Raw genomic sequence first — 23,584 nt, 5'->3', positions numbered from 1 at the left:
GAACATCAACCGAAACCCAAACTTCTATTGATATTGAATTACTTAAATAAAATATATCGATTACTTCAGTTTATGATATAACTTTTTCAGAGAATTTCATAGAATAAAAGAAAACCCAGTTAAACAGCAAGAACTGTTTGATTTGAATCTTAATTTACCTTTCATCCAATATACATTATCAATCAGGAGATTTAATTGGAATTTCAATTAGCAAGTGAATATAAAACGATAGCGTTACATTAACAATATAATTATAATATTCCGCTTACTTTGTATTACACATGAGACAGAGTTATTCCAGCCTGTTGAATTGCACGCTATCACTGATGAGCCGTTTAGCGTGTAGCCTGGGTTACACTGCACAGTAGCCTGCTTCTGGTAGGTAGTGCCATAGGGAGCTGTGACCACACCATTGGCTGGGGCAGCGCTACCGCAGTCTTCAATTGAAATATATTACAAGGGTAATGATAAACAAAACAAATAATATGATTGACTCATAAACTGAAGTAGATACAAATTGATAAACTTCACAGTTGTTTTGGAAAGATAAGCATTCATGTTCTGAAGATAAAAATATGGGCATATGAGATCGACATGAATGAAATAAATTTAAAATAAATCTTAATAAAGAGATGGAAATTAGTGGTGGACGACAAGAAATAAATACCTTAAAATCCCATATACACTCAAAATCAACGAATATTTCGTACAATATTTCGAAATTACAAAAAACCAAAAAAAAAAACCCATGTTCCTTATAGAAATAACCACATTTCAACGCTAGATGTGGTCTGGTTACATAGATTAAACAATATACAAAATGCTCATTTTTGTTGGACAATATATTCAAAACATGTTTATTTATCATGTAAGTGTTCGTGTGTCGTATGAACTGATATCGTTTCGGGAAATTAAAATGGAATAGATTGTGCAACGAAAAAAATAAATACAAGCATTTTGTATCTCGTTAAATTTATGTTACCATACTACATCTAGTGTTGAAAATGTGGCTATTGCTAAAAGGAAGACTGATCATGTATGGCTAACTTTATTTTACGAACTATTTTGCGAAATATTCTTTGATTTTAGGTATTAATGTTACTTTAAATACACATTTTGTATCTTGGCTCGGCCCCAAGATGTTTTTATAGAAAACAAAAATGTCTTCTGTACAAAAACAAACAGCATTTAAAGAATGAGGTGGAGCATCATCGCCAACACTTAAGTTTATAGCCCTGGTTGATAGTACAATGACAGGTTGCTGTACTTAATAATGTTCCTGAGCTATGCCCTGAAAATGTGTCGAAGAACGACACAAGTCCAGATCAGTTGTCAGTTACTGGCATAAGTATGTACACTTAATACTGTTACAACCAACATAGCCAGGAATAGTGTGAGTTGGTTAACTTACCACCGTGGTATGGCTGAAATACAGATGAAGACGGAGACAATCCAACTAAAGAAACAAGCACAACAAAGTGTCAGCAATCAGAATGTTTACCATAACTGAATCATGCCTAGTAATTTCTTACCATATGGGTTACACGTGGCTGATTCAGACCAGACAGACTCAGCGTTGCATTTGATGATGTTCTCTCCGCTCAGAACGTAACCGTGATTGCAGGATATTTTAACAACAGTTCCATACTTTGTTACTGTGGTGTTTACTGTACCATGGTCTGGTGTTGGGTCACCACAATCTGAAGAGTAAACAGGTCCAAATCACTAAATCTGATTGGTGTATTGTGAGCTGCTTTTAATGGGTCCACTAGTTTACTCTTAAATGTTTTGCCTATTGCCTGTAGCGATATGTGTACATGACCATTACCATTGTTGGCTAACCTAAAAATATCAATAGCAAAATGCAAATGATAATATTATCAATCCAGTTCGTAGTGTAGAAAAAATCGACACCTTTGACAAAATGTGCATGAAAGTATATAGCGGCCACATGGGGATGGGTCTTTCAATAAAAATGTAAAATCCAAAGTGGTATGATGCATAAGACAAGACAGTGATGGCGACAGTGTTAAATAGGCATCATGATGATTATAATGATTTTGATTGTGACTATAATCATGACGATGTTCTTGTTAATAATGATGATACTCATGATAAATAATATGATGATGATGTTGTTGTTAATGTTGTTAATGTTGTTATTGATGTTGTGGATGATGATGATGATGATGATAATGATGATGATGATAATAATAATGATGATGATGATGATGATGATGATGATGGTTGTAATGATGATGATGATGATGATGATGATGATGATGATGATGATAATAATGATAATGATGATGATGATAATGATGATGATGATGATGATGATGATTGGTTTAATGTTGTGACAGCACTGAAATTACCCTACTGGCCCGTGATGCACTTACCAATCGTTGTTTTCAGATGCGTCTCCAGATCTTTGTAACCTGCCATATTCACCGCTGTGGTTTCTTCAAACCTCTTTTGAAGAGTGATGATTCTGTCGTCGCATTTCGTTTCAACGCCTGCGTTCAACTGGAGAAGTTCAGCTTTTAAGTTCTTGATCAATTCGTTTCTTTCCTTTTTCTCGACCAATGCGTTGACTTCGAGTTTGTTCACTTCGCCATCCAGTCGAACGATCTTCGCATCTGCATTGTCAATCTTTGTACTCAATTTATTTTTTTCGGAGATCAGCGACTGGGAAAAGTTATTCATTTGATCGGAGATGTGCGTCTCCAGATCTTTGTAACCTGCCATATTCACCGCTGTGGTTTCTTCAAACCTCTTTTGAAGAGTGATGACTCTGTCGTCGCATTTCGTTTCAACGCCTGCGTTCAACTGGAGAATTTCAGCTTTTAAGTTTTTGATCAATTCGTTTCTTTCCTTTTTTTCTACCAATGCGTTGACTTCGAGTTTGTTCACTTCGCCATCCAGTCGAAAGATTTTCGCATCTGCTTTGTCAATTTTTGTACTTAGTTTGTTTTGTTCGGAGATCACGGACTGGGAAAAGGTATTTGTTTGATCGATCATCTGCCTCTTAAGGTCTTTGTAACTTTTCATCATCACAGCTGCGGTTTCTTCAAACTTCTTTTGAAGAGCGTTGAATTTGTCGTCAAATTTTGTTTCAATCCCTGCGTTCAACCTGAGAAGTTCAGCATTTGCTTCATTCTCCTTTTCTACGACCACTTGAATGACTTTACTTTTAAGTGCCGAATTTTCCACTTGAATTTCGTTGACAGTACTAAATAATCTGTTCAGTCGGCTTTCATGTGCACTCAACTTATTCTTGAGATCTGTAATCTCCCTTTGATTAAGATCTGTCATTCCCTGGCCTATCGATAAAAATTAAAACAACAACTCTTAACTTGTACTAATTCTTTGCTTTGATAATGAGGTAACTATATCTTAAATAGACTATATTCATTCTTTCATGAATACTCCAGTCATTCTAGCCTTAAAATGGCCAAAGGTAGAAAAAATTGCAAAAGAATTGATTTGCTTGTTTTTAAGTGTTTAAATATATGGGGAATCTCATGAAAAGGTTTAAAATTATTTATCTTTGGCGGAAAGTGCTCAAATTTGTAACGAAACAACATGCCTTATACTTCAGCTGAAACCAGTGGAAATTTACCAAAAAATGCATATATGAAATGCATCTGGTCATAATGCATTAGTTTTCATTGTTTTTGAAGCATATTCGACATACAAATATGCCAAGATGCTGGTGATGATCTTTAAGTCGACTTCTCTTTTTATTTTGACTATATTTATCGTATGTCTAGGGTCAATTTACCCCACCCTCTTCATTTCAACAGTGTCCATTAATTGTTTTCTCAAAATCATTCACCTAAGATCATTTATTGCAACCAGAAACATTTATGCAGCCCAGGGATATCTCATTTAAGTAAAAAAAGCCACTATATCTAACTAAAATTCCTTTTCATATATTCACTTCACCCATTTTATATCAAATACATATTAAAATAATTGTACACAAATTCGCGAAAACCATATTTTTGCCAAGCCTATATTTTCGATTTGTTCAATATGAAATTAAAAAGCATATACTGATTTGATGTCATTTAAGATAATCATTATCTGTATATAAGAATAACATGTTAGAGTAAAAGGATATTTAGGGTCGCGAAAACATATGATATAGTATTGTAGTAATTGGTTTGAATACATTGTAACAATTTTAATTAAGCGAGCAATTTTTTCTCTCTTAAGAAAATTAAAATTTCGGCTCCAGTTCTATCAATCACAAGACAACTTGAAAAATATTTACAGTGATTTTTTTGCTAAAAATTACCGCCGTTTTTTGAAAAAACTATGGGTTTTTTTCCCAAAAAGCTGACCAAAATTTCCCAATAAAAGACCATTTTCCTAAAACAAAAAAAGCCTCTTATGACTTATGATTTCTTAACTCCAGATCTCAACTTTTTATTTAAACATCCTACAAAATATATAACTTTAATTTAGTTCTTTTTGTTGATAAATAAGTCCCAAATTTGCCACTTTTATCAATTAAAACAATCCCAATTTAACCAGACTCCTTTTCCCAAAATGGCTAGAAAAAAACCTGAACGTGCACTTTAAAGCAATTTTAATTCTGTTACTTATAATCATATTTATAATACTTAATTTTATGGTTTATCGCACTATTTTCTCAATTTCATGGTTTATCGCATAATTTTTTCATTTGTGTCGAAAAACCATGTGTATAGTTTAATCATTTATTAAATGAATGATTAAAGTATATTTTTGTATTTCAAAGTTTTTCACATATACAGATCTATTTTGATACGTATTATAGAAAATAAACATCCACAATCAAATAAACGCATTGGAAAATCTGGCATTGTCTAATTTGAAACAATAAATATATATGCGCACACTAAACGTACTGCATTCTAAAGACTAAATATAATTATTTAAATCTATACTCTGTACTTATATACATATTGCATCAATTATAACGTGTCAATGCCATTTGTTACGGAAACATGCCAATAAATGATGTGTATAATTATTGAAAAACCTGAATGCTTTCAAATATTTTCATAAATGCATTGAATCCTTTTACATTTTTTAAATCTTTATACAGGTCGTACATATAATACGTTCAGGTCTCAGACACAATTTCGTCATGATCATTGACGTCGGAGGAATTTGAACAGTTTCATCGACAGTTCCCACAGCCTTGTGAACAATCAAGTCCATGTTTCCTGCACGTATATCGTTGTGAGTCACAACTTTGTTGGCAATTACAGCTTATTACTTTGAGTAGAGGTTCAGGAGCAGACAGAAGATGTTTCCTTACTGGAATTAATTTGTTGTTGGATATATCCCAGCCCCAATCTACTGCATCCAGTGTGTTGTTCCCTCGCCATATCTGTGTCTGTAGGAATGTGCGCAGTGATTGAAAGCGAAAGGCAGCCGTTTTGCTTGACAAGTTGTGCAAACCTTCTTGGTAAACTTCCGGAATCTCAGGATATCGAGCCCTTCTCAAGTATCACCGTTGTTGAGAAGAAGTATTGCCTCTTTTCTACGAGTTGGTATCTTGTTAACGTCTGGTTCTTCTTCATTAAATTTCTCAATGACCTGTCTAAACTTGGGACTGGTTCTGAAAGCTTCAGTACGGCTTCTTTGCTGATACCATATATCATAGAAGTCGCATCACAATCTGTGTATGCATGCATAAACGGAAGCATGTTGCATAACTCTGGTTCAAGGACATTCTTCTTGATATCACCTACTTTCTTTGTCTGATTTGCTCGCCTTATATCTGATTTATACGATTTAGCGTAGGCGTGAAAAAGCAGTCACACTTGATATCAAACGTCTCATCCGATCTTAAACTTTTTGTCCGATTTAGCGTTGAAAAAGCAGTCACACTTAATATCAAACGTCTCATCCGATCTTAAACTTCTGCTCTTCGCCCGTCATCCATCATACATTGCCCTGCAACAAAAATGCTGAAATAATTGATTGCATAAATATATTTTAAATATAATTTCAATACATACAACTGTAACAGAAGTAGAATAATGTTAAATAAGTATTTGTGTTGCCTCCAAGTATTTTGAATCAGTGTTGCTTTCATTTTCTGCGTCCTTTTTGATTTTGGAAGATATGTTTATTATATAATAGCATACTTCAGTATAATAAAGTACGTCTTGGGTGGTACGAGTTGCAAAATGTTGATAACCAATTGTGAACAGACGCAATCCAAATTTCACTGACTAGCAGTATAATTATTTTTTTAAATTATCATTTTTCTTATTACAATACAGAACATATTCCTAAAATGGACTATTCAGTTAATATAACATACCATGCTGAATGATAAAGATGGCCAAAGCTACTTGAACTTTTGGTCGTGTCACATACTTTATACACTACTGCGTCTGCACAAAAGGCAACACAGAATATCAAACAAAGGAAATGGGATTTTTAAACTTGAAACTATATATATTTGCTTCAAAATTAAAATCTGTATATCAAAGTATTAATTGTATACAGGAGATATAGACAATCAACGAGTTGTGCGCTCTTACTATTTTCTGAAAAATGTGTTATGTTATTGGACTATGTGTATGCCTTATTGTGATAAATGTTTAAAGTTCAAATCATAGGGGTACATAATGTATTTACAAATTGCAGTGCGTCATATAATTTAATTTTAGCACTATATGACATACCTTTATGCTACATATTTGACCTCTGGTAACACCCTTATATATCGGACTCAATGTTTTCGCAGTATATGAAATGCTTTAAAGGGACTTGTGCCAATCGTCAGATTAACATCCCTACACATTCAGAGAAAGTGTAAATAAAAGTGTTGTTTTTTTTTTCAATAAATTAATTTGAACATTCAATTCGTTTTAAGGATGTTAACATAAATTTTAATAGTTTAATAAAAACATTCTATGCATGTGAATGCACCATTACCTTTGCTTAAAAAATTCCTAATGACCAGCCCCCACTGCCTTCTTTCAACTTCCCTCGTCGATGTATGAACCTAGAATAGAAGTTGTTTATTACTTTATATTAGCCTCATTATAGTTCATTCATTATATATCAAAAACTTGTTGCCTTTGTACTGCATTATTCTCTATAGAATGTTTGCAACAATTTCAAAAGCTTACCGATTGCATTCTAAAGATATGTGAGGGTAAACATACCATAGTAATGATATTTGCAGGTAACAAGCCACATTAAACAAGAGTAACTGATTTCTTCCGCAATCTGTATTTCATTGATCAACGTGACCTGAAATGGAGTTAATATAGAAAATATTTAATACTTAGCAACTTCATGTTCATAATAAACGTGTTAAAATAAAAAATAGAATGAAATGCGACAAAATAAAAAATAATATTTTTCACAAATTTTGCGAATTTTGACAAAAACAGGCTTCCGTACTTTTAGCAATTGTGCAGAATTCGGTTTACAGGTTGTCCAAAAATGTATTTACAATGATTTCGGTAAATGTCAACTGTACATTTGTCTTTTATATGTAAATAAAAGTCTACAAAGAAGTATAAACAACTCAATAAGTCAATATATAACTTGTTGCATGTTGCCATGTGTTTGAAGAGGGCTCCTTCTTATAATCTTGTTTCAACTAGATTTCTGCTAAAACATCGGCACTATTAAGTATTGCTCAATATTGAAAAATATCAATTCACATCACTTAAAATACAAAACTTCTACTTACCGTCTTTATAACCTTAAATCACAGTTGATACCACATCGATCAGCAGAACTGTCAAACTGACTTTACCCGCCATGTTGTACTGTTGCACGTCACTTTATGACGTCATATTTATTGGAAAACCATGTATGGTGTACTTTATTTGACATCAGAAAAATTCGCATTTTTCGCCATTTTTAGCGTTTAATTTTAACACTTTCCCCATTGAGTTGAGACTTGAAAATAACACTTTGTATTAATTAGACATAGGAGAATACGACCCACACGGAATCAATTCTTTTGCAATTTTTTCTAGGTTAAAAATAGACCGACTGGAGTAGAACTTAATTAGCTTAAGTTAATATAATAGCAGCTTTATTTGGATCAAGCTCGGTTCGATGCCTTGATTTCCATCTGATCAATCCCTGTCAATCCGCGTCCTTTAAACTAAGTGCCCACATAATTTTATGTATTCTTTCATGAACATACACTATTAAATGTTCTTGCATAATTTAGATTAGTTGATATTAGTTTTTATGACGGTTTAAACCAAATTCTTGTGTTTCTATACCATAACATATTATGCAAGCTTAAGATATATTTTGAGTTTCAGAATAATTGACGAATCATTATAATTGAAGGTGAGGATTTGGAACTCTTTTGGAGCACGTCAAATAAACCATCATACGACAATTTATTTAATAACGGAAGAGTAAAAACGATTTGCACAAACATCTATATTTACTTGAGGTAAGGTAATAAGTTCGGTAACCGTATATTCTATATTTTCTTCTTATGTTTATCTGACAAGTTCGTCACACATGTTTATATTATAAGGCTACGAAACTCAATCGAAACTTAAAATTTGTCTTAAGATCTTTGAAAAAAACGCTGGCAAACAAGGGATAACGTGTCATTTTAATCAGTTCTGTATTCTTAATCTATAATTTATATTTCTCTCCTGTAATCTCCATACCAATAATGGATCCATCGCTTGCGTTTCTCTGACCGACTCCAATTTGCTCGACTGTCATCTTCAGATCCATGATCTCGAGCCGGATGTCGACGATATCGTGATAAACGGAATTCTTGAGGATCGTCAGCATCCTGTTCAACTGTGTCACGTCATGCGCCTGTCCGGTCACGTGGTGTGACGTCATGAGGACGATGATGAAGCAGACGACATTTCCGATGTTTCGTAACATGGCGCCTTTATATGAACGAATTGAGTTCTGGCACAGATTTTTAAGTTAAGTAAACACTGATATCCGTTACTTTGTTTCAAAACGATCGAACAAATGTGTTGATTTTTATATGAACGCTCATAACCCGTACAATGCAAACAATGATTTAAACCCAGCTCACGCAGGAAGTACTGTAATGACTTGCTATTTAATGATTCCGAAAACAAGTGTTTTTACGCTGTTACAAACCGGATTTATGTAATTCATCTTAAGTGTGGCACTTGATTTGCATGCTTTGGTCCAATGCAAGACTTCCAATTCATAGAATTATTGTTGAAACAGCGAGATACTTGAACTTTTAGAAAACTTACAATTAATTGAAGCAAAACTAAACGTGCCATACCTATAACAAGTTCAGGATCGGCACACAAAATTAAGATCGGTCAGAGATGCAGTGGAAACAAACCACTTTTTACGCCTTAATGAGAGCTCAGTATTCGATAAATATTCATGCTTCTACTATAATCATATTTTTTGTTTGAAATACATAGTTAAGCGAAAATAGTTATTACATATTTACGACTATTATGGTTATTATTTTACACGTGTTTCTATATTTAGAAAGCGCTGACTATAAATGAATATAGTGACCGGTCCTTAAATACTTAGTTGCGTCTATGGCATTTTAAGGACTAGATATTGACAAAGTATGGCACATTTATACGAAGTTCTTTATTTTCAGCTATTGACTATTTCAGTTTAAATAAGTTTATACACAAACATCGCAACTTCCAAGAGTACAGGCACATGCAATTCGTATAAACCGAAGATGGTTTATTGTCTATACACATCTTCCACGTTGGTTTTGCGCACTGTTGTGTTTATCAAACCGCATATACTAATTAAAAAAGGACATTTGAACGTTCCTTTTAATTATGAAAGGTTGTTGGGAAACCAAAATCTGCCATATTATAACGGTATTAAAATGAAATACCAACTTACATACAAAACAATGCACAAGTTCGGAGCATGCAAGGTTTCCTGTGTGATTATAAGAAACACTACACCAACTACTATGAGGAGAGAGATGTGCAAGATCGAAACATACATAGTTTCATATATTATTTAAAAGTACACGTTATGAAATTATATTCAAAGAACGATTTGCCATTAGACCCGAGGATTTCCAGATTTACTATAACTGTAATGTTAATTTTCTCGATGATGCTGTTTTCGTCCTGTTGTATAATCCAATAAAGCTCCTTTACAAGCTCAGTGTCTTCAACACTGCAAATGCCAATTTGTTATACCCTTGAACGAACATACATATTTTATAAAAAAATTATTGCGGTTAATGACGGAAGTGTAAATTATACCAATGACTTAAGAATATAGTGGAGCTTAGTTTTCATTGATATAAGTCCTTTCATAATTAGCAGTAATGTTTTTTGAATCTTTAAAAAGTGAACCAAACTGTATTAAAAAAATCTTCAAATTAGTTGTCGCATTTAAAGTCTCGTCTGCAAACACTTTTGAGTCCGTTTCTTGGGTAGAACTTGTTCTTAGCGTCTCTGAGAACGCCCCATATGTAGACATAACCCTTTAATAATTGGTCTGTCATCGCTGCCGATGTTTCATGACTGCAGTTCTGTCTTCCTCGTCGACTCGCTTTAAAAAAAGTAATCAGAGAACTGACCGATTTTGGGGTCCACTATGTTGTTATACAGACCATGACATATCAAAGTGTAATCATATTAAACGTTAATACAAAATGTCAAATGTTTGTTGTTGTAGATAGCCATCGAATGATCTCAATCTCATAGTGCCGTATGGTTAAAATTAACACTTCTTTATAGTTTATATGGAATGATATTTAGTTACGAATTAAATCATTTATGATGAATATTTACATTGTTAATGATGTTTTTTTTTCTAATATGCTTAATGGAATCCAACATGTGTTGGCTATTCGTTTATACTTGATGATTGTTGCAACATGCTTGTTGTCTGTTCCTTTATACTTAATGATTGTTTCAACATGCTTGTTTTTTATTTGTGTATACTTAATGATTATTGCAACATGCCTGTTGTCTCTTTGTTTATACTTGATATTTGTTGCAACATGCGTGTTGGCAATTCGTTTATACTTGATGATTGTTGCAACATGCTTGTTGTCTATTCGTTTATACTCGATGATTGTTGCAACATGCTTGTTGTCTATTCGTTTATACATGTCCTTGATGATTGTTGCAACATGCTTGTTGGCTATCGAATGATATTGTGTTTTCATTATGCATGAGACATGATTGAATAACACATACTTTCACTGTCTTAAATCTGTACATTAAAATCTTACCAACGTGATGAAACTTCACCAGACATGATGAAACCAGCCATAATCGGTTTTGACACTAAACGTCATTAACAACAACAATTAGCAACAGGCAGTAAGCACAATGCAACTAAGCCGAAAGCAAGTTACCAACTTTGGATAGCAGGTGGCGCATGTTTATTTTCCGTTCATTGAATAAATTACTTATCGGAAAAAATAGAAAACATCTTAACCATTTTGACTACTATATTGAATGAATTCCCTTTGTTTTATAATCTTTATAAAAAAAATACGTTTAGTTTTACAATTAAAACCAGTAGGCCTAATGGGTACACAAGAAATTGACTGCCGTTAATGTTTTTGATATTGTTAAGTTGCAGTTGGTACTCCAGAAAATATACAGTCATGTATTTTATTTAGGACATAACGGAGGTCCAATCGTGATACATCGGCTATCTGGGATTCCTCCGTAAGATAGGCCTCGTGGCTAACGGTCGCCATATTGCCTTGTATTACTACTTTACTACCCAAAAGGTTGTCAGTCTATTGTTATGAGGCTGTATACATGCGCGTTGAACTAGCGCCAAACTTTTTACCGAAACTTTGATATTAAGAGCACTATTAACGTTCATTTGTGTTGCATTTTGACCTATTATCCAAGTGATTTACTTTTCCATTATTATTTAATCACCCTATCATCCAATTTTTAAGATGAAATTACGGTGTTTACAAAACCAACCAAACCGAAAGTGAAACTGGATGCATTTCGTTTCGCGATGTAAACATTAAATATTTGTTCAGTTTGAGGAAGCGAATCGATAATAGACGTTGGAATATGTATGCAATACAGACTATCATTGCCGATTGTAGTACTGGCTAAAAAATACCTTTTATGACAGGTCATGTATAGAACGTTAATCAAATAGTGACCATAAATCACTACAAATGTCTGGGTTGTTCATTAACCCATTTATGCCCAGTGGACTCTCGCATCCTTCTAAATTGGATCAATTTATTTCCAAAAGTAGGGGTGTCTGGTATATTTTTTTCTTTATTTAGAATATTTCTTACAGAAATTTCTTTAAGCAAACAGCGCAGACCAAGATGAGACGCCGCATTATGGGGCGTCTCATCTGGGTCTACGCTGTTTGCAATGTCCTTTTTTTCAGGACGCTAGGCATGAATGGGTCAATATAATTAATGCCTGTATCTAGTTGTAATTACCATGATATTGATAAAATTAAAACTTTTTTTTCATAAATTAACATTACATGTTTTATTTTTATCATTTAGGGAATATATAATTGTATCATTATCATCATTAAATATTCTGAAAATGATCTAAATTATCATGATTACTTTAAAGTAGAATTTTTAAATTTTACTCATTATTTTTAATGAATTTGCACATTTGCTTGATTCAAAATAAAATGTATTAATAAGGGTTTCAGTTGTTAGTTTTAACCCATTTTTAGTTCGATTAAATTTAAAGTACTAACTACGTACATGTATGTGAAATGCTCTTGAGTTCGTTTCCTTGGCCTAGAACCAGTACTTGGGTGTCTCTTGGAGATTTCTTAAGAATGCTCCCACACTGGGGATCAAACCAGTGACCTCCAGATCATTAGGTGGACACCACATCCATTACACATCAGCGACCTTTAATTAGTAAATTACTTTAGTATTGCAGCATTATACAATGTAAATGTTGCTACATATTTTTGGAAAATGATTAATGTGCAGTACTAAATAAATCTAAATGCATACAATTTTAATTGTGTATATTGTGTTATTATTAGTTACAAATTCCCTTTTTACAGGTATACTGGATTATGAAAGACTGATAAACATAAAATTGACAACTTATCTCCCCAACGATACTTTGTGTGGCTCATTCTCAGAACAAACCCATAGTTAGTGAGAAAACTACAGTGTAAAAAGACCACTTGATTGTGACAATTATGGCTGACCAAGCAAATGTTATCATTTAAAATAAAGAAAACTTCCAGTTCAATATACATTTTATACCAATTATGACATTGGCCAACACAGAAAACAATTAAAAGGTTGATTTTCCCAAAATTGACTGTTACAATTGGATACTGTTTTAAGCTTCACTCTACTTTGTCTGAAAATAAAAGTCCTAAATGATGTAATAGAAACATACATATTTAATTTTTAGTTTTACAAGGATATATATATACATACATATATTATAATATCTTTTTATCGATGGTCAATCAATTTAAGTTTAACTAATATATACATACACATTTTATACATGTGTATGCTTTGATTTTTTTCTATTGAAGCCAAATTAATATCCCATTAGTTAGATAGATAATATCACAGCAGTATTCCTATTTTGTCTGCAAGTACTGCAGAGATCATGGATTATTATTTTACTGGGCAGCCTTAATCTTTATATTATAATTGTTAAAACAGATTAAGATGTGCATTATACAACTGAGGATGCATCAAGATTAAAAAATGGTACATGTATAAATTAATAAAGAATCAATAACAATCAGAAACTGTGCATTTTTTTTCAGTATTGTGTGAAAGGATTTGAAGTAATGATGTGTTTTTGAAATATGATTTATGTGAATTTGAATAAATATATAAAATTTAGTGATTTTCTCAGACAAAAACTGTTAATTACATACTAAAGTATTCAGAATGTATTATTGTAATATTCATTCGAATTTTTTAGTACAAAAAGCACTTTTCCCTGGCATTTGTATTTATAGTAATTGCATATTTTATAATTCTGACAGCATTTATAAACTGTGATCATGCAAGCATGAACACGGTTTCATTTTTTGAGTATTTAAACAAGAGGGCTATGATGGCCCTGTATCACTCCACTGCTGAAAAAAAGGCTGAAACAAATTTCTCTGCATGTGCAAATACTTAAATATAGGCCCTATTTAAGCACATGTACACTTTTGTGACCTTCTGGGCTGGGTCAAATTTAACCCCAGGGGCATAATTTGAGAAATCTTTGTAGAGGACTACTATATCTCACTACATACAAAATGTGGTAGCCCTAGGTCCTAGAGTTAAGGACAAGAATATTTTTAAAGTTTTCACAAAATAAGCAGGATATAAGCGTATATAATGTTCAATTTTGTGACATGCGGGTCAGGATCAAATTTGACCCAAAGGGCATAATTTGAACAAACTTGGTAGAGGACTATAAGATGTTACTGCATACCCAATTTGGTAGCCATAGTCCAAATGGTTTACGACAAGAAGATTTTTAAAGATTTCACAAAATAGGCGCTTTAAAAGCGTTTATTCAATTTTGTGACCCCCCAGGGCAGGGTCAAAGTTGACCCCAGAGGCATTATTTGAACAAATTTGGTAGTGGTTTATTAGATGTCACTACATACCAAATTTGGTAGCCCTAGGCCCAATGGTTATGGACAACAAGATTTTTAAAGTTTTCACAAAATAGGCCCCATATAAGCGTATGTTCAGTTTTGTGACCCCGGGCAGGGTCAAATTTGACCCAAGGGGCATAATTTGAACAAAATTGGTAGAGAACTATAACATGTCACTACATACCAAATTTGGTAGCCCTATGCCTTATGGTTAAGGACAATAAGAGTTTTAAAATTTTCACAAAATAGGCACTATACATGTATAAGCATATAATTGATTTTGTGGCCCCCAGGGCAGGGTCAAATTTGACCCCTGGGGCATAATTTGAATAAACTAAGTAGAGGACTATACAATGTCACTACATACCAAATTGTGTAGCCCTAGGCCTAATGGTTATGGACAATATTTTTTTTTTAAGTTATCACAAAATAGGCATTATATAAGCATATGTTCAATTTTGTGACCCCCGGGGCAGGGTCAAATTTGACCCTAGGGATTAAATTTGAACAAATTTGGTAGAGGACTATTAGATGTCACTATATACCAAATTTGATAGCCCTAGGCCGGATTGTTATTGACAAGAATTTTTTTGAATTTTTCACAAAATAGGCCTTATATAAGCATATGTTCAATTTTGTGACCCTCGGGGCAGGGTCAAACTTGACCCCAGGGGCATAATTTGAACAAACTTGGTAGAGGACTATAAGATGCCACTACATACCAAATTTGGTAGCCCTAGGCCCAATGGTTATGGACGAGAAGATTTGTAAAGTTTGCACAAAATATACCCTATATAAGCATATGTTCAATTTTGTGACCCCCGGGGCAGGGTCAAATTTGACCCCAGGGGTATAATTTGAACAAATTTGGTAGAGGACTATTAGATGTCTCTACATACCAAATTTGATAGCCCTAGGCCCAATGGTTATGGACGGGAGATTTTGAAAGTTTTCACAAAATAGGCCTTATTTAAGCAAATTTTCAATTTTGTGACCCCCAGGGCAGAGTCAAATTTGACCCCAGGGGCATAATTTGAACAAATTTGAAAGAGGTACACCCCAGGAACATTCCTAAGAAATTTCATCAGAATTGGACCAGTAGTTTAGGAGAAGATGTTTAAAGGAAAAGTTTATGCATGGATGCACGATGGACACAGGACCTTTGGCCAGTGGAGCTAAAAATCAAATTAAACATTTAGTTTTGATTTAAAATCAGTTTTTATATGCAAGTGTCTATTTCACTTATAAATTAAAACAGCATATTATTCATTATTGAAAAGATTATTCCAAGCTTGATGTCATATTTCAACTTTGCATAGTGTAGTTAATTGAACATTGTATTGAACTGTATGGGCAGCTATATTTTTTAATTTATGTATGTTGTATTATACAAAATGCATTATTTCTACCACAACTAGACCATATAAGGCCTTCTGCTACTAAATAGGCACTGGTATGAATTTGACACTGTTTTTGATGCTCATACAAAACTTTAATTATTACTACACTTTAGTATATTAAATATTTTCAAGTTTTTGTTCAACATTTTTTGCAAAAGAAAAGAGTGTCTTAATGCATTTGAAAATATACTTAAAACAAACTAAAAATGCATTTTAACATACCTTTTTCCTGGTAAAGTGTATTTGGGATGATAAAAAATACACTTGAAGAGTATTAATGCTGGAAAAATGCAGATAAAAATACATTTGTTTCTGTTAGAAGTGTGTCTTGTCTGCATTTTTAAGTGTATTAAATGCACATCAAATGCAGATAAATACAATGCCAATACTGTTACATGTATTGTAATGGACATAAAATGCACTTGTTCTTGTAATTAAATGCTTTAGTGAATTGAAATAACCTATTATAACGTTTTAACAATTAATAATACCTTTTTATATAAATTTTCTTTTGAAATGTGACACTTAAATGATTTTTGCACCACTAGTAAGAGATATAATTTGTGCTCATAATGCTTTATCATTACACTACATAATATCATTTGTTGTATGAAAATTACCCGTAAAATTCATGTGAAAGCTCAAGAGATCAATAGCAGCGTGCTATACCCTGCTCCTTTTTACATGACTTGATGGTATTTAGTCCCCAATTCTACATGGCTAAGGGAAAATTAATGTGCAGATTTGACAAATAAGTCTTAACTGGGATCCAATAGACAGACTTTCATATTACTTGTATTTAATTTAAATCATGATCTGAATTGCTCTTTGGCAAATTTTTGTTGGTCACATTATTCAACTGAATTTTGTTCACTTTGTAGTGATTATATTTTCTATATTTATTAGACAACATCTCTCTTCAAAAGTTTAACATGATTGCTTGGTTAATTTAGAAACAAGATCAATGCATCATAACATAAAATTAAAAAATGTGTAATAGTAAAAATGGCAGCAAAAAAGCACTAGATTATCTGCCTTAAATCTGAGACGATATGTTGATGTATTGGAATTTCTCATAAATAATGTGCTCCATAGTTGTATAATTGTATAGTCGCATGCATGAGTGGTGTCAATGTCACAATACCAATTAAAGCCTATAATTTACTAAAACAATTTGAAGTTTGATGTGAGTTTTTTTCAAGATCTGTTATATATAATTATATATACATGTAATATATATTGTTGAAAAGTTAACATGCAATAAGTTTACTGTAATTAAGTGACAAATAGTTTTACTGATTTGGTTGGATGCATATATGCAGATATATCATGGTTTGTGCAGAGGACAGTAGCAAAAACAAGAGCTGTCTCTGTAGGATGACATACGCCCCCGATAAACGCTTTAATAGAAGTTATGAGCATTTTTCAAAACCTAAAAGCCGACCCTAAGTTCAAGGTCAAAGGGGTCAAAATTTGTGTGTGTATGGGAAGGCCTTGTCCATATACACATGCATACCAAATATGAATGTTACATCTGAAGCGACATAGAAGTTATGAGCATTTTTTCGAAACCTAAATGCAAAGTGTGACGGATAGACAGACGGACAGTGCGATCACTATATGCCCTCCTTTGAGGGCATAAAATTGTGTTTCACATTGTTTTGGTAAATTAGTAATGTAGTTAAAAGAACAGAATCATCAATTATAAAGTTATTGATTATAAAGTGTTTCTGGCATATTTGATGCATTCATCTAGCTATAAGAAGGTCCCTGTTTTATCCCCACTGGCACCGAGTGAGGGTTCTCAAAATCTTTAAACAATATGAATAACTACATATAGGGTCGAGAGCCTTGTTCATATGGGGGCTAAACACCTGAAATCAAAGCGACCCAGGCAGTGATTTTTTTTGCTTTTTTTTCTTACAGCCTGTGCCTTTTGGATTGGGAAAATTAGCGCGATAAACCATGAAATTGGGAAAAATAGCGCGATAAACCATGAAATTGGAAAACATTATAAATATGATTATAAGAACAGAACTAAAATTATTAAAGTATGTTTGACAGCATTTTTATATTATAAAGTACTAATTTAATGTGTTCTTACAATGAAGACAATGTTAAGTTAATATCCTTCCACATTCATATTGAACTTGCAATATCTAGATTCTTAAATATACCATTTAATCATAACCTCTTTAACAGTAAGAATTTAATTCAGTATTCTTTTAAATTAAATATCATATGGTGAAAACATTAACACATATTAATAAAAAAACGCTTTTGTGGTCTTGCTATGTTAATGATGTATTATATGGAGTTAAAATAATTTATTTCATTTCTTTACCTTTCAACCTCTTGCACTTCAATGCTATTTCAGTAAACTGTAAAGCGTGACAAACATAATAAAGCAGAATATGCATATGAATCTGATTTGACACAGATCCACTAACATATAAATCATATCATGTTTGTCTCTTTCCATTTTCGAACGATACTCATCTTAAATGCATTAACTTTGAGAGTAACGGTAGACTAACTCCAATTTCCCAACACTGATTTCCGTGATGCACATTCACTGTGAAGATTTGTAATAAATATTTGTTGTTTTTATCTCAAACGTTATATTTTGCGTTAATTGACACACGCATTAAATTATTCCGTAATAACCATATGATATCCGTTGTTAATTTTAATGTTATTTATCATTTTCGCCGCGCATCGCAAATTTCTCGTCTGCTTGCCGCCATCTTGGGCGTGTGTAAAAACAGGCGTTTACAATCGGGATACATCGACTATCGTCGGTATCCTCCGCAATATAGAGAGCAACGTAAAATCGTATTCGGCTAAATTCGCGAAAAATACGTAAGTCAGTTGTTGTTCGGCGACGATTCGGCAACTCGATCGGCACTCATTCGAAATTATTGCTAAATTACATTGTAATCTTATTGGCTTTATTGGGAAAATTTTGTCTTTTTTTGGGAAATTTTAATCAAATTTTTGGGAAAAAACGTCATTTTTTGCAATTGGGAAGCAGCCGAATATCGGCTGTAATTTCTGGCAAAAAAAATCACTGCCAGGTTAAAGGCCGAGGCCAAATAAATAAACCAGAAGCCGCATGAGCCTGCTATACTCTGAACAAGTATTGTTTCTTCTCAGAAAACTGGCTTAAGTGTCTTACTTAGCTTTATACTTTGAGTTTCAGTGCAATCAATCTAAAATAAATTGGTCAAATTAAATAATAATTTGTAAAAAATAAACATTCTGCACAAATTCAATTATTTACTTTACCTGTGTGCATGAATCATTTCAGTCTTGATGGTTAGTGAACTAGGTCAAAAGCACCATATCTATGAAACACTTGTTTTTTAATAGTGCAATTTTCCACAGAAATGATGCTGATGATTATTCTACACGATGATGAATTATTAGATATATTTCTAAATTCCATTTCCACCAACAATTCGGTTATTCCACTACCAGTTCACATGCTTCATACACAGTTGAAAATAACACTATTTCACTCAACAACCGTGACACATGTACTCAATTTTTCAACTTTTCGCAATTAAAATTGTCTTCTACTGTTATTGTTGTTGTTGTACTTTTGAAAGTAGTTCGAAAGATGGCGACCATTAACCCAGAGATTGATTTATGAAATAAATCGTCTGCTGATCCAGAGTGAACGGAGGTCATGTGTAGGAAGTGTAGCCCATCCTTAGTCCAAATAATTACAGTAGATGTAATCAACCGATGTACATTGTAGATCGACCTCATAATCATAAAGAACCCTAAAGAACAACCCTAATTGCCACAGACCTGTGCATGTAACTTTCAGATTTCTCTAGGTTGTCTACCAGCCTATAAATAAAATGTATAAAAACACATATTTATCATTGTATGTCTATTTAATCACTTTTATTTATAGTGAAACCTACAGTTACAAGTACTCGTGTCTATTACAGAAAGTGTACCCTTGTTGAGAAAACAATAGTATTCTACTATAAAAATATCATAGAACGTAATTTTTAATCGATTTGGAAAAAAATGTTATATAAACAGGTCCTCTAGGAGTGGTCTCGCGGATCTAGTCGCGCGGGTCTGGCTACCAAGGTCGCGAGGCCTGGACGCTGCGCTGATTCCCGTGGAACGCGGGTGAACAGCGGCTGTAGCAGGGACTCGCTTATGGCGGATGGTCTCGCGGGCCTAGTCGGGCTTCCGAGCTCGCGATGCCTGATCGCCGAGCCGTCTCGCTCGGGACCCAAGGGACAGATTGTCTCGGCCTTCGACCGCAGAAAGGGCGAACACGGTGGGCCGAGTCAGCATACGCGACCGAACTTCAAAATTAGAACCAACTAATAATGTCTCAAGCGGCGCAATTTCTGCCATAATTTTCGTTATACGCGGTAAATTTCCGTAGTCGTCCGTAGCATTTCGGAACGACTGCCAATCGACATCATTGTATCATGCATGATTGTATGATGCTTTGTGCTTGGATAAAACTCATATCTTGCCATCGCGTTAAGCCAACATACATATACCCAGCATGCAATTTACGACCAAGAGTGTTGCATCTGTGCGCATGAATTATACTATTCAGCCGAAGACATGTAAAAAGACATTCGTCATCAGGCACGATGTAAGTGTCATCAAGCGTGAACAAGTGTCTACATACAAAATGAAAGTACCATCAAGAATCATGACACAGTCATAACGTGGTTTTGTTATCTGTAATCTCTTTAACTAACACCTGTCTTTCCCTGTCCTACAGATACAACGCTTAACTTATTAAGTATTTTTACATATTCTACTCTCATAATAACCTTACTACGAAGTTTATTTTTCTCTAATCTGTATCTTATAATGACACAATCATGAACTTGAATTATTTCAATGCTCCATACTCTAAAATGACTTTGAACTTTCACTATATTTATACTCCTTACTCTAATAATGGTCTAACTATAAACTTGAATTATTTATTTGCTTCGCACTCTATTAGTGACCAAATCTGGACCTTTAATTATTATCAGACTCTGATGGCCTTATCAGGTACTGTTCAGCGCAACATTGTTTCAACTCTGTTTTTCAAAATTGTTCAGGAATCAGAAAACAACTTGCTTTTATGTAAAATCTTTGAATTTAACACATATTTCGGGTTATATCACTACAAACTATCATTTCAATATGTACTTTAACATCAATAAAATAACATTACAAATTATAAAAGAGATATTAAGCTGTTTTGTAGTTATAAAAGTTTTCCACTATAAATTGTAGCAATAAAGACATTTGTTTGGTGCAAAACTGTTCTAACTCAAGTTAGAACAGTTTTCCACGTATAAAAATAGGTTGTTCAGTAATTACGTTTCAGTGCAAAACTGCTTCTTGTTAATGCTTTTGTATTCTTCTTAATCAAAAGAAGTTATCAAACATGGAATATGAATCAACATAATCCGAATCATAAAATCAAGGTTGAAACATAAATGTATAACAATGCCGTGAACAGTTTAAATCCTTAACAATTTAAAACATGAAATTGTTTCTATGTGTTCATAAATCTTATACTGGATATTAACTTTGTATAAATATATATTTAACACTATTTTATGTGCATTTGGAATAGGACATCAAATTTGGAATGGACATCATTTTGGTGATTTTCGCAAACAAAACTGTTAATTTCATGTTCTAAATAATTGTGTTTTCTTTTAATATTCAATATATACGTGTAATACAATAAGAGCTTTTCTATGATTTTTTCAGAAACAATGACAGTATTTTTTCAGTTGTATTGTGTTTTTAAACAATTTAATTTTTAACTGGGTTCATGCTTGTATAGTTACATAGAACAGAAAACTTGTTTTTTTAGGGAACATAGCCTTTTGTTCTTAGCCTTGCAATACAAAAAGAATGGAATCTTCTTTCTGAAGATCACTAAACTGCAATTTTACTTTACATTTTTTTTTATCTTTTTCCTGTAGCAACAAATTAAAACTAAGGTAAAATTTACATTTACACTAAATACGGTTAATCCACAGATTGTTCTGAACATTATTTAGAAGCAATAGACATGTATGTTAATTAATTTTTGGGACATTACACCTTTGACCTTAAAACTTTCGAAGTCAAACAATGGACTTTTGAATATTACTTCCTTCAGATCAACGTCTATTTTATCATTATTGTATAATAAAGCTAGTGACTCAATTGTGTTTAAAAATTAACGTTGGTGAAATATGATGCGACCTAAAAACATTTAATGTGGAAGTAGGATGTTTAATTGCATAACATACCTGGCAACATGGCATTGGATTCACTATTTACTTATGACAATACCAAATAATTTTTTACAGATTTTAGGTGCTAAGCAACACAATTTAACAAGAATGACAGACAAATATACAGGTTAGGACTCGGTTGGACTATACATTCATGATTTGTTAATAATTGTATAAAGGCACAGTTTCTGACTTATAATTTGGTCAGTTTACTGATAAATGCATTTTGTAGTTAATCAAATACTTCGTTTACAGGATTCCGTGTGATTAATCATTAATGCCTCTTACTTATTGAAACAAAAGATAAACTTTTAATAACCATCGTTCTGTTTGCCTCTATTATAGACGACTGAGAAGAAGATGATGAATTTGAACAGAAAATAAAGTATCTAACTTTAACGTTTTTATGTGTCAGAGTCTATAAAAGTTATGCATTCAATATTCTGACGATGAATTGCTATATTCCAAGTACCTTAATAATGTTGAACCAATATTTTTGGCTATGTTCTTGAATATCAAAAAACTGTCAAAGTAACCCAAAGACATGATTACTTGATATTCACATTAACGAAGGTCACTGAACTGGGCAACATAAGGCCATTACTCCAAGACTTCGAATTAAAAACAAGAATTTGTGTCCGTAAATTTAGAAGCGGAAATTTATAAAAAAAATTTTTTTATTAAATTCCAAAAATTCTGTGTCCAGAAATTAATACACAATATGAAATTATATTTACTGGTTGTATTTCGATATTTTTGTGCATACCTTCATCTGCCTGATTGTTGTCAAGTGTTAAACTGAAGTATTAACTTCATATTTAAAATAAGTTAACTGTGGAAACGTTGTCATTAAAACTATAAAATATGGTTCTAAACATGTGCAGCCTATGTATTACACACAGAGTTTGAACAAGGCATTTTGCCTTAGATAACGGAAACCTGCATTGGTATCAACGTTATTGCTTTTATTTTATAGACTCTAAATTTTCGGACACCCCAGTTGTTAGCCAAAATAATTATTTTTCGTGGCTCTTTATTTTCGGACGTACGGGCTTTCCTCTAAAATTAATAACTATAAAATTTCGGACATTTTATTTTAAAATGCCAGTTTGCCAGAATTTTGCCCTGTTGCCGAGCAAATATTGTTTCATATTTTTTGTTTGGCATACCTTATATCTTTTGCAAATGTAAGGGAGACTACTGATAAATAGCCATACACAGATATGTCTTTATCTCCCTTGGAAAACATAATTCGTCAAAACTGATGTGCAACACATTATAAATGAACAAGTGAAGAAACAACTAAAGATG

The 23,584-nt window shown here is 33.0% G+C and overlaps 1 protein-coding gene and 2 long non-coding RNA genes across 3 annotated transcripts in view; all 3 read right to left on the bottom strand.

Moving 5' to 3' along the window:
* Nucleotides 1–9,224, bottom strand: part of LOC127854692 (integrin alpha-9-like) — a 69,098-nt gene extending 59,874 nt beyond the window's left edge. The window contains exons 1-4 of the mRNA XM_052389750.1: nucleotides 8,670–9,224; nucleotides 2,400–3,323; nucleotides 1,533–1,700; nucleotides 270–437 (exon numbers count right to left, since the gene is read on the bottom strand). Coding sequence (XP_052245710.1) covers nucleotides 270–437; nucleotides 1,533–1,700; nucleotides 2,400–3,323; nucleotides 8,670–8,898 — 1,489 coding nt within the window. The 5' untranslated portion in view covers nucleotides 8,899–9,224. The remainder of the gene's footprint in view (nucleotides 1–269; nucleotides 438–1,532; nucleotides 1,701–2,399; nucleotides 3,324–8,669) is intronic.
* LOC127856325 (uncharacterized) lies at nucleotides 6,970–7,774 on the bottom strand. The gene is made up of 3 exons (XR_008037965.1): nucleotides 7,718–7,774; nucleotides 7,182–7,269; nucleotides 6,970–7,018 (listed from the first exon to the last, which is right to left on the bottom strand). It is a non-coding gene; the product is annotated as an uncharacterized LOC127856325 (long non-coding RNA).
* A 368-nt stretch (nucleotides 9,225–9,592) lies between the features above and the next one.
* LOC127856323 (uncharacterized) lies at nucleotides 9,593–20,757 on the bottom strand. Its single transcript, XR_008037963.1, has 2 exons — nucleotides 20,053–20,757; nucleotides 9,593–10,545 (listed from the first exon to the last, which is right to left on the bottom strand). It is a non-coding gene; the product is annotated as an uncharacterized LOC127856323 (long non-coding RNA).
* Nucleotides 20,758–23,584: the final 2,827 nt, after the last annotated feature.

This window comes from Dreissena polymorpha, chromosome 13, assembly GCF_020536995.1.
Source record: "Dreissena polymorpha isolate Duluth1 chromosome 13, UMN_Dpol_1.0, whole genome shotgun sequence".
NCBI lineage: Eukaryota > Metazoa > Mollusca > Bivalvia > Myida > Dreissenidae > Dreissena > Dreissena polymorpha.
This window is presented reverse-complemented; position numbering and strand designations above follow the sequence as displayed.